This window comes from Varroa destructor, unplaced genomic scaffold (genome assembly GCF_002443255.2).
Source record: "Varroa destructor unplaced genomic scaffold, Vdes_3.0 BEIS01000001.1, whole genome shotgun sequence".
NCBI classification, from domain to species: domain Eukaryota; kingdom Metazoa; phylum Arthropoda; class Arachnida; order Mesostigmata; family Varroidae; genus Varroa; species Varroa destructor.
Window position 1 is genome coordinate 69,973,990 of NW_019211454.1, and position 12,044 is coordinate 69,986,033.

Below are 12,044 nucleotides of genomic sequence, written 5' to 3' on the forward strand. Positions count from 1 at the left end.
AAATACTGCCTAGTAACTAGGCTTTCAGATAAAACCTCAGATATTACAGCTGTAAACGCGGTAACCTATCCATCCAACGAGTAGAGTATTGTTATTCTTGGAGGGCGTGGACTCCTTCCAACGTGAAACTTGTTCTCAAGTGCCCTGAAAAAGCTTCCTCTTTTAAAAAAAGCGGGAAACAATTAATCTGTTTGTCTCAACTATGGACTGGATTAATTGTGCTCGAAGTAAATCTCAGCAATGAACACTTCTGTAATGTTTTGATTGGCTTATATTTTCAATAGTCCAGATTTAGTATATTTTTCGCCAATTACACGCAAGAAATGCGGCTGAAGGCGTACACATTCAAATACTAAATATATGCTCTATGATACGGAACCGCATCGGACGTCGAACAAGCAAAAGACTCAGCAGCTTTTTTAGCAGTTTCTTTTTATGCTCGCAAATATAGATAGCAAACAAAATCTGTCGATGCTCTGATGCGAGATCAAAATCAAACGTTTATCCGTATTACCATCACAATTGCGTCTGAATCTGCGCGTACGAACGTTAAGTACATTTCTGTATCTACAATTTCTGTAAATTAGTCCTTGTCTGTTACAGAAGCTACGTCTAGCTCTTCCTCCTGCCGCTATCCGACTGTGTTCTCAGCCGTCCACTTAAGTTTACAGTATTTTGTAACTATTGCTCGTTTTAGATCAGCAGCAGTGTCTAACCTTATCAGGAACGAATTCGAATTGAGATCTTGTTATTGGCACGCTATTGGAACTGCTCGTTTATTATGGAAGCGTTTTCAAACAGCGGACTGCGTTTACTATCAGAGACGAATACGAGAAATTTTCTGTTAAGTCAACCGTTTTACGGATCGCATTTACAAAACATGTTAGGTAATAATGCAGATCGCTGACAACTCACCAGTTAGAAGCCCGGCCGTGAACCCCGAATTTGACATGTACCTCCCCCTGACCGCGTTGAGTGTCCATCAGAAAATATCCAGCTATTATGTTATGTGCCTCTTGTTAAAATAAGTATGAAAAATTGTTTGTAACCAAATTTTCAAGAGGCTAAACGATAAGATGTGTCGGACATAGTCTTATATTTTACTTGCTTTAAACGATGAAGTAAGCGACAGCAATAACCAGAGGTGTTTATTTACTGTAGTTAACTTAGCATTTTAGTTGCTTTTATAGCATCGTAATAAAGTATAACAAAATAATAGATACATACTACAGATACAGATTAGAACAGTATATTTATAGATTTCTGGGGTACATCCCGTGTTACTTGGTAAGCTAGAGCGTTTATCTAGCGGCCATTTTCAACAGCGCAAGTGAGTCGTCTGCCCGCGACCGAACAAATCCAAAAGCCGTTATTGTGATAACGTCATAAATACTTATAATATGCTGTTATAATAACATTTTTCTTATGGGCGTAGATCAAATACAGTAAGATATATTCTAGATAAGTTGAATCCCCTAACCAATAAGTTTGACGCAAATACGTATACGAGTATCGCACTGGTTAGAAAACTACGTAATAAATACTGAAGTTAAAGAGATGAGTAGGCCTGCTCCGGTAACGGCACGCAGCAGAGCTCTGTCACTTAACGCCAGCGGCGGCCTCAGTTAAACTATACGAGATCTGGTACCACTACTAATACATTGATTTTAATTACCTTTATATTGAGAGTAATACAGCGGTACCAATATCTCTTATGTACGGCAACTTTTTAGCGGTAGTTTTATATTAGAGTTTCAATTATCGTTTGAGTTGACTGGATTCACCCATGACCTCAGCACGTACGTGGTTTCTAGCATTCTTTAGAAGAAAAGCACTTTCGACTCGATAGGTTTTCATTTAACATAGTCAAAAATGGACTGTAAAAAAGCAGCCGACGATTCCAGCGCCAGCTGTGCTACAGTAGCGCCAGTAGTGTCCAAGCGGAGGTACGTATCGGGGACCCCAACGGAAAAACACTTTGCTACACTAAGTAATGGATGCGCAATTGTTTTTACATATAGCCACCGTTGAAGGGCGGCATCGATAGATAACGGCACTGGCCCCAAAAACCAACTACAAAAACTAATCGGCCTTAAAAAGGCTTCACAACGAAAAGTCGATCACCTTTAAAGGCTTCTATTGCGTTTTGTTTTCCGTTGCACTATTTTCTAAACTTCTATATTGATTTCGCCCAATCGTACGTAGATGTACAATAATTACATAGTGCATTTGCCTAATAGCCGATGCCGAATGTGGGGAGGCATTTGGGAACATGAGTCAGCTGCTTAAGCCTAAGGACTCAATATTTACTATGCCGGTGTACCCACGTTCTGCCCATACCTTATGCTGTTAGCTATATTTTATATGATCTATAAAAATATAGTTTTTGATTATTTTAAAAACAGCATTAGACAGCCTCAATGAATGCACAAATCTCGCCAATGAATCTGTTTGCAGTTATTAGTGATGTTCTGAGCGTCTGTTTAAGGTCGTCTTCTGCGACGGTCGAACGGCGCATCCAGGCCGCAGACCCACAGGGGACGCTTACAGCTGACACGGGGACAAACGTTCCGTTTCAGAGAGACGATCTTGTCGACGTTCTGTATGCACCTGGTATACTATGTCAAGTAAAACAGTAAGTCATAACAGTAAGACATGCGGTAATGAAGTGCAAAAGAGCCCTCACTTGGGTGGATGAACACATTTTTGAAAACGAACCTCACTGCGGAGACAGCAAGAAATGAACTTGTAGGTCTAATATCCAGATGACATACGAAACAACTGTTACATAGGATGATTGAGAGAACGGATTCGAATTCAAGAGACCCGAGACGTAATTCGACAACGTACAAATAACTTACCCAATATGCTAGAGCGTAAGTTAAATTTATTCGTCTTTAACACCCCGTTGATGTTTTAAGTTTCTTTTAGTTTCAAGTTATCGACACCTAATACAATAGTGCAATGGAAAAGCTTAAGATAAATAGGGCTTCACAACTACTATCACGAATCATATTTTATTCACGTCCTCACTGGATGGCTACAATGTTCAGGTGTAAAAAGCAGATTTAATAAATAGATCTGTAAATACGAGGTCCAATAGAAAATTGGTTTCGTCTAAAAGAGTGAATTCCAGAACTGACGCAATTGGGGGGAACTGACGTCTCATCATGCTGTCATTCGGTGACAATATACATTTTGGCACAGAATCTATACATAATTATGCAAACGCCTTTGTAGAAGATTATCGTTAATGATCCTTCTTTTCTTCCTAGTTCCGTAAAGTTATTCTATAATCGTTGTGTATGCGTAATTGAATTGTAATTATATAGTTATATCGCTCTGTAACATGTGCTATAGTGCTCCCAGTGTCAACTGGTTTAGTTCGCATTTGCGTTACTTCTTAAGTGTAATATTTTCATTTTATGTTCTTTGGTAGCACGTAAGTCTTAAATAAATAGGCGGTTTCAGTCGTTATTCCGACAGCATGGCTCATGTAGAAGTCATGAGGCATAGGTAGTAAATATTGAAAAAAATAGTTCCAAACTAAAACAATTCAAAGGTTTTGAACTTTGGTAACTTGTTATTTAAGATTTCTATATAAAATACTTCTTTTGTAGCTGGCCTGATCAATGATTTGAAATCACCATTAACAGATTCATTGTTTGCGTGCAGGAACCCAAGGTGCGCATTTTCTCAAGCACTATGCCCTTGTCTGAATACGGGAACGCAATTCTTTTTTAAATACTAACGAGCACCAGCCCCAGACCATAACGATTGATACAGAAAAGCTCTTGCAAAAAGGGCAACGTCCCTGCTCTGGGTGAGATTGTGAACCTTACCAAATTTGGAACCAATAAAATATGAATTTAAACGCTTTACATTTACCCAGTCCACAGGGCATATCGGCCTATATCGTTGTCCTGTCTTAAGGAAAACAACGGACCAGTGACAAGTAGCTTTAGAAGTTGCGATTGTACTAAATGTATTTGTTGCTGCTTCATATATCAGTAATGGCTGAATTACTTATTATCAATCAATCAATCATTTGCTATATTTCAATATTTGCTAATGATGTATCCGACTTTATGACGATTAATTAAATTTGAAACTATAGTTTTGGTATGACTATCCTAACTACCCTATCCCAAAATGACCTGTCGAACTAAACGAGTATTACGGATCACTCCGATTGCATTGCCACGGTAACCATACATGTACCGTTATCGTTCCTTTAAATCTCAGCGCTTGATGGCATATGGTTGTCCTGCCGCTTCATAGGCTTGCGCCAAGAAAGCCCTAAAGTGCTTACATACATTTGCCGAAATGAGAACAAGCGTCGTCTAAGCGAGTCCTCAAAACCAGACGTGTGTCTACACGATCAAACTGATAACTTTCTAATTGATCACTCAGATAATTTTTTTACCAGTTATCTTAACTCGAGCCGAAGAGGAATCTATTTTTTTTTTCTGCAAACAGAACGTATTATGTATAATGTATGTAGCGATAAACGTGGTTTAAAGAGACACACGGTGCTTATATTCCATGGAACAGATCAGTGTACCTGAGTGATAACTGCCGTGAGGTAACGACGGGAGGGTTTCGCTAGTCCTTCCAACTTCAATTTCGCATATCCTCGACTTAAGTGTATTGTCCGAGTACGTTGCATAACGTCAGGTTTATATACTGAAAACTAATGTAATACAACTCGCAGGATACAATTGCCATCACCGACTTTTCCTGGTGCAGTCGGCGATGGCAGTCCACAAATTATGTCTGCGCCATCTATCGGCTTAATAGACGTTTTCCATGGTAAAATTTCGCTTTTGTTCTATCTGCACTATACTAAAAACATGTACCAAGTTTTTTTTTTCTTTTATCAACACGGGTACGTTATTAAAAGCAGTTCTCAAAACAAAATATACGCTTGCGCATGTTCGTCATAGGTGATGACGTTCAAAAGAAGCTGGTCCTTTTAAGGAAATTAGACTGAATTAGATTTGGGTTTTGATTTCCGTAAATCCTGAAGGGCATCATTTACTGCGTATCGTACAGGGTTTTCTGTGCTGGTACGCAGATGTACAAAGAACAACTGTATATATACTTGAAAGCGCATCACCTAACGACTCATAGACAAACCCCATATAGCAAATGAACATGAGCGATCGTAAAATGAGATTACAGAGTTTACCCTCCTCTTTCCCTTTAAATTAGAACCTATCATGAGTCAGTGTGTTCGCTTCTAAGATAAATCAGACGAAACTACATGTTAATCTATTTCAGTCCCATTTGGGTAGTAACTAGGAAAAGAGCCGGAGATAAGATGTCAGATGAAACAATAAAAATATTTTTAAAATAATCCGTATTCGCAATAATCACCTAATAATAGTTAGAATGCTAATATTACGACCTTACCCTACCGATGTACCTAGGTCTTGACCCCTATCTTAGATATCAATACGCTGTTGTAGGCTTCCATTGAAAAGTTATCGGTAACCGCGGTGACAAAAAATCACCCATATATACACATTACTTATAGAAATAGCTTAGCTGTCTGGGCTTTATTTAGTAAGTATTAAAAAAAAAACCGGTCTCGACTCATACCGAAATATCGACTCTCGATTATATTTATATCAACTTCGTCCTGATACCTAATTTTCAAAAAAGTCCGATGAGAGGCACTGCTCGGTTTCAAGGACAATAACGTTGAGCTTCAATAATACTGCTAAAAGTAGTTACGGAAAATACGGTTTGTCTGGAAGCTGCCATAGATGTATGACGGTTAGACAAACAAACATATCCCACAGTTTTTATCTTTAATTGAAATAAACTTTACCAAGAATTCAAACGTAAAAATTGTGGATATTTTTTCTTAAATGTCGCCAGACCACTGCGTTTCAAGAAAAACAAAAGTCTCAGCATCTGTGTGGTACGTAATTCACTCTAATAGACATGCAGATTAACTGATTGGCTCAATGATGAATGCTCAAAAGGGTCAGTTTGACAAGAACGTGTAATGGAATGAAGGTTGAAATCGTCGTGCGGTGGGTACACGTTATACTTTAGGATTTTGATCCTAGTTAGATCGGATACTGTCATCTCGGCCAATCCTTTTGTCATACCTTTTCGGTCTTCTCAAGACTTAATGGCTAACATTATCCAATTCAGACGAACGTGGTGACCACAATTTATTACAAGATTTACCGTACGGCTACACAAAACATTTTAGATACGAAGAAAAGCTTACGTTTGAAGGTATAAAAGAGCATCATAAGGTTGCGGCAATGATGACAGTACAGCTAGAATACAGTAAAAACGGTAAGTGATTTGATTGAACTATGCAAAGAGAAATTTCTGCTGATCAGCTCAAAACCAGCTAATACTAAATGTATCGATATTGCCACATGTTATGTTTTCCTTCCTTTCCCTTGAGATCCCTTTAAGCAGTTATTGTTATGTCACCTAACGGATGAAAATATACAGTATTACTAAGTTATTTATCTCCTGTTCATATCTGTTCACATTAAGCACCGCGCAATGAATAACGTGGGAAGGGCTGGATTACCCCTTTCCGCTGTTTCGCGGCGTGCTATTTAAATAACTACCAATATAAGGTGATCCTCTAGGACCCAACAGAAGAGTTGTTCCTTTGGACGCGATCTCCATCGAAGTGGGTTGACTTTGTGCTTGATAACGTTGTACAATTTTCTAGTGACAGAGTGTCTCCCGTCCTGAACAGCAACTGTGCCATAAATCCCTACAGAGAAGTTGGCCTTACCCTCAGTTGGAGTGAATTTTTGTGCAGACCTGCATAAAATTCGACGCGCCGGTGGTATCTGAAATACAGTTGTGCCGAATTCATGCCTGCCTCATCTATCCCGTCTTCGTTTACATCCTCGCCGATTTTATTTTCAACGAACATTGCTGTATAAGCTGAGAGCAACCGGAATTGATTTGTAGTGAAACATGACGACTAAGGTCTACGATCCGCAAATGCCTCTCGTTGAACAGCTCCTAGCCTTAAAGGATCCGCGCACGGCCGACTGGGTAACAATGAAGGACCCTAAATATATTGCTATAACCATTCTCGGTTACCTGTATATGGCCAAAATTTGGGGTCCACGATTCATGCGGGATCGTAAACCATACGATCTCAGTCGAGTTATCCAGTGCTATAACGTGTTCCAGATCATAGCAAATTCCTACTTTTGCTCACGGCTTTTCTACCTTGCCTTCAACAAATTGAATTATTCGCCATTTTGTCAAGGCCTATCCTACTCAATGCAACCTGACTCAGTAGAGCTTATTAACACGCTTTATTATTATCTATTGGTTCGTACAATTGATTTCGCGGATACGCTATTTTTCATACTTAAAAAGAAATTTACGCATATCTCTCAGCTGCATGTAATTCATCATACAATTGTCGTATTTGCGGGTTGGCAATTTTTGCGCTTTGGTGCGGACGGCCAGAGCGTTTTGGCGGTATGTCTTAATGCGACAATCCATATTATCATGTATTCATATTATTTTCTCGCCTCGCTAGGTCCCCAAATGCAGCCTTACCTTTGGTGGAAGAAGTATCTTACTACAATACAAATTGTTCAATTTCTCCTCATGATAGGCCACGCTCTCATTCCTGTCTGGATCGACTGCGGATATCCTCGTGTACTCCTGTGCGTTGCAATCCCACAGGTTATACTTATTTTAGGATTTTTTGTTAACTTTTATATACAGAGCTATATGACGACAAAAAAAGGAAGAAATACGTCGGGCCAAACAGAGACCGCCAAAGATCAACATATCGTAGGTAATAGCACGATGTGCTTCTCAATGGTTAGCTTTGAAGAGCCCAAAAAAAACGAATGAGTACCATCCATTTCGACCTACAACCGTTGTGATTAAGGTTATGTTATTTAGTACATTGGTGTTTAGGCGCATGCCATTTTAGGTTTGTTGGCAGTTGGTTGATTGGGCACAACAATCGACCAATGTCGCTTCACCCTTGCTTGCTTGCTTGCTTGCTTCGTACGACAACACAAAAAGCAGTATCGTGCAGTATTAATATTTACTTAATTAATGCATTTAATAGGTCATTTAATTCGCACAGAATTTTCGTTTATAGAAGAAGTATATATTTACGTTTAGGCGTTATATATATATATATATTCTGCTTGAGGAGGTATCTGTACTCACGATAGCATTCTAGCACGGAACAAATACTAACTTGAATACATTGGCTATATGTTACTGTCACACTTACTTATACATAGCCATTTTAGTAGATAAACGAAAACTTCGAAATGTGATAACTAGTGTGAGCGTATGTGTTTATATTACAACAGATCTCTAAGAACAGGGAATTAATAAAAACAAATCTAGAGACTTTTGTTGGTTTAAATCGGCCCAGTCCTCAGCCTGGTATGTTGTTTCCTAACGCCTTGAAGTAACCAGATAGGCTGGTCCCCTGATGAATAATCTCAAGCAGAAACAATGGAGGATCTGTTGCGGAATTTCTTCCAACTGATTGTCTTGTAATTCATATTCTAAGGTAATGTTTAGACTGTTTATGTCCGGTACTCCGTAAAGAGTTAGTTGGCGAGCACGAAATGACGCGTGCCTCCTCCGAAATGAGATCTTTGTTAGGCAGTTTATCATATGGAAGAGGAAACAGAAACGACAAATTGTCGAGAAAAACCGCTGAGGCACATCCAGGCTGAGTATTAGGCCAAAAATCCTGCAACAGTAGCCTGCTGTGCAGATGTTAAGATGAATAAGAAAATAATGACGTTCACAGAGCGGACGGACGTTTATTCTGCTATATCTAGCTAGGATATATGCTAGACTTTGTTTTAGAGCTAACGGTCAACTTAGTGTATCCGCTTTCATCAACTCCAGAAATACAAACGAAAACGGTAACATTGTCGAACAAGATATACACATGAGTTCCTATACACCGATGACAGTTCTTCTTTGTAGAAGGTTCGTAGCCTATTCGAACTTAAACAAGAAACAGCATCGGGCATATAGTCTACTATCACAAGAAACAATCATAAGGAATCGCTGGAGTGGAGGACGGGGTGGCGATAAGAAAGAAGGCAAGGTCGTCTATGTGTCGGCTGGCGAATCAGGGAACCATTAGCAAGGCAGATGGGGCTGATACGTAGATCATGTACGTGTCGGTCAACTCATAGTGAGTATTCCGTGATGCTTCGCGAACCTGCGCACAATCGCTGACAGAGGAGCACGCTACCCACTGTGGATGAACGAATATACACATATACGTGTAGAAAAGCAGCGTCGACTTAAACTTCTGTTGCAAAATTGTGGAACTAGCGCGAACCTCTGCAACACAGAGATCTACGGAATCTGTCGTTTATGAAAGATGGCACTGGAATGGATATACGTTCATTTCTAGCTGAGCGCGTCGAAGCTTCGCATAACGATGGACGTAAATCAGACCGTACTTGTACATAAAATCATTTGAATAATGTTGGAACAGTTTATAGAAGATCGCAGTACCAGTCTCAGCGATAGAAATAAGCTCTCTCACTTTACCTTCACTTCGTCCAGAACAAAAACAGGTATTCTGATATAGGCTGTTTATTTAGTTAGAATTTTGCTACCTTAATAAAAAAAAGGGTTTGATAGATACCTAAATTGGTTGCCTATTCGTCATTTTCTAATAAAATGGTGTTAGCTTGTCTCTGCAGTTTCGGATAAGATTATGATTATACACCGATCCATGTTTACAAAAACATGGCATCTTCCAATAAATTATGATCATTATCTAAAAGGACGGCCAGTGCGTTCTTTATTAGATTATAGTTAGATAGATTATTATTATTATTATTATTATTATAGAACTAAATGGGTTGACGAGTGCGAATCGGACGGAAAACAATATTTTTTAAGTATGATGATACCGCTAATTTAGCTGTGATTTAAGAAACTATTTATTGAAGAGCAAAAAAAAAAATCGCGTGTCCGCTATGCGCGAAAGTTAGCATTTATCAACCTGAATGCAGTATCCGATCGGCATTCTGTTACGATAATTGATGAGGTTCGAAATGACGACTTCCTGAATTTCAGTCAGTGTATTGGTCAATCCCTGAAGTGCTTAGTTAGTAACGGCACTTCATGCTACTACACTGTGCTCTCACCTTAATTTTTAATTTATTTCAGAATTTATTTTGTTTATTATTTATTAATTTTATCAATTATTAAATTATGAGTTTACAAAATATGCATCTTTTGACATCATACATAGTCAAATCGATTATAGCGTTTTCGTCTAAGATACATTCAAGTCCAGTGCAGGCCCTGTCGTACACCGGTCCGCAGATATCTCTCACGGTTGTATACTGTATCAGTTTAACGATTTCGAATGAAACCTTTTAGTAAACAGCGTGTTTAATTAAATGCAAACTACTTACTAAAATGTAAACTATCAGCACTTCATTCAGTCAAGCAGACCCGTTCGTCTGTGGTCGGTCCATCTCCAACTCGTTCTTATTGAAGCAGCTCTCCGATCAGTAAAAACAATCGCTGAGAATAGCTGTTTCTGTTATTAGGGCAATAAAGCGAATTTGACACGAAGCCAGGGACACTCTGCGCTAAATCTTGCCGCCTTCAAGCCCAGCAATAGGCTCAAGATATGGCGATTTATTTGTGCCGGTTAAGGGTAAGCATGTTTCCGATTACGTAAATAAGACCGTGCTAGCCATGCCTTAAGTTGCATAAACTGAACTTTAGTCGCGGTAGGTAGAAGCCAAGAGTCAGACTAAACGATCTAGTAGCTGTGGAGGTCTTGTAGAAAGTGGCCCGCATTAACTTGGCTCGGTTTCAGGTTTTATAGGTTCAGTCTCTTATCGATCGAGAATTTTTTTTCGGAGATGAGCATCACCGTAGTGTATTTTTTCGATGTCCGATGCTTTCAATTTTTCGATAGGGCAAGCCAAGTAGAATATGACGTACGTCTATCGAATGCAGAGTTTTAACTAACTTGTATTCTCAGTCTGAACATAAATTGAGAGAAGGCGTAGTGATTATTCAATGAAAAAGTTACCGACATATAGTAAAAAATTATTAATGAACTAATAAATCTGAATCTGACATCCCATCAGGTGCGTGCTTCGACTGTACACGGCAAGGGCGTGTCACCGCGCGTACATTCAAACGAGATCCTTCGGCTACAATGGTTTTAATACAAACTGTTTATTTATTCACAGGTAACTCAAAGAACATGCCATCAAACCAGGTAAATAAAGTACAGGGGAAAATGTCGACAATATTAGATCGCAGAATGATCGTTCACCTTTTTTCTTATGTCAGAATAAAATGAATCGTTCTTTACACTCATGCGTATCGATCTCAAGTTCCGTTGTTCAACTTATTCGTTCGTATGGGCGAATCAATGTATAATCGGGACAGATTAAGAACTTAAACTACGCTCGGACGCGGACTAAACACCCCGTCTTACCTATCAGCATGCTCTATGTATAGGCCGAATCACTTTCTTTCGTTTCGGTCTTTTAAATTAAGTCATATCTTCGGTGTGTTGGCATAACAGTTGCAAACTGTTAAAAAATTAAGCGTACTTCGCCATAAGAATAGTATCCAAATTACCTTAATTAAAAAACTATATCAAATCAAAGAGATATGTATACATAGAGATATTTTATTTCACTAATAGGAGCAAATGTTTCTTTTTGTATAAATTGTTTGCAATTATTGAGACAGGAGATATTGCTTTATATATTTGAAATTATAATTGCCTCTGTAAATAACTCTTCCGCATTTAGTAAAAGAATTCCAGCTGGCTACAATGACGGATACGGAGAAATCAGCCGCCATTTGTTAGAACTACGATGTAACGTTGGGTACGATGTAAGCTTGAAGCGGGTTTACTAACGTGTTTTGTGGGTATATATCCCGTCTAATATGTCACTTCGTTTATAGTTATACAGTATTATCTCCAGAGAGACACCGCGATCACTGGCAACTCGTTGAGCATTTGCCGACGTTTAGGTACCGACATCTAT

The 12,044-nt window shown here is 38.9% G+C and overlaps 1 protein-coding gene across 1 annotated transcript; it reads left to right on the forward strand.

Moving 5' to 3' along the window:
• Window positions 1-6,611: 6,611 nt before the first annotated feature.
• On the forward strand, window positions 6,612-9,799 carry LOC111255421 (very long chain fatty acid elongase AAEL008004-like). The gene has a single exon (XM_022817382.2). The coding sequence runs from the start codon at window positions 6,967-6,969 to the stop codon at window positions 7,867-7,869; it is 903 nt and encodes a 300-aa protein (XP_022673117.1). The 5' UTR covers window positions 6,612-6,966; the 3' UTR covers window positions 7,870-9,799.
• The last annotated feature ends 2,245 nt before the right edge of the window (window positions 9,800-12,044 follow it).

Bases quoted from the DNA above. Each gene is read 5' to 3' on its own strand.
- LOC111255421 (XM_022817382.2), top strand. From the start codon at position 6,967: ATGACGACTAAGGTCTACGATCCGCAAATGCCTCTCGTTGAACAGCTC.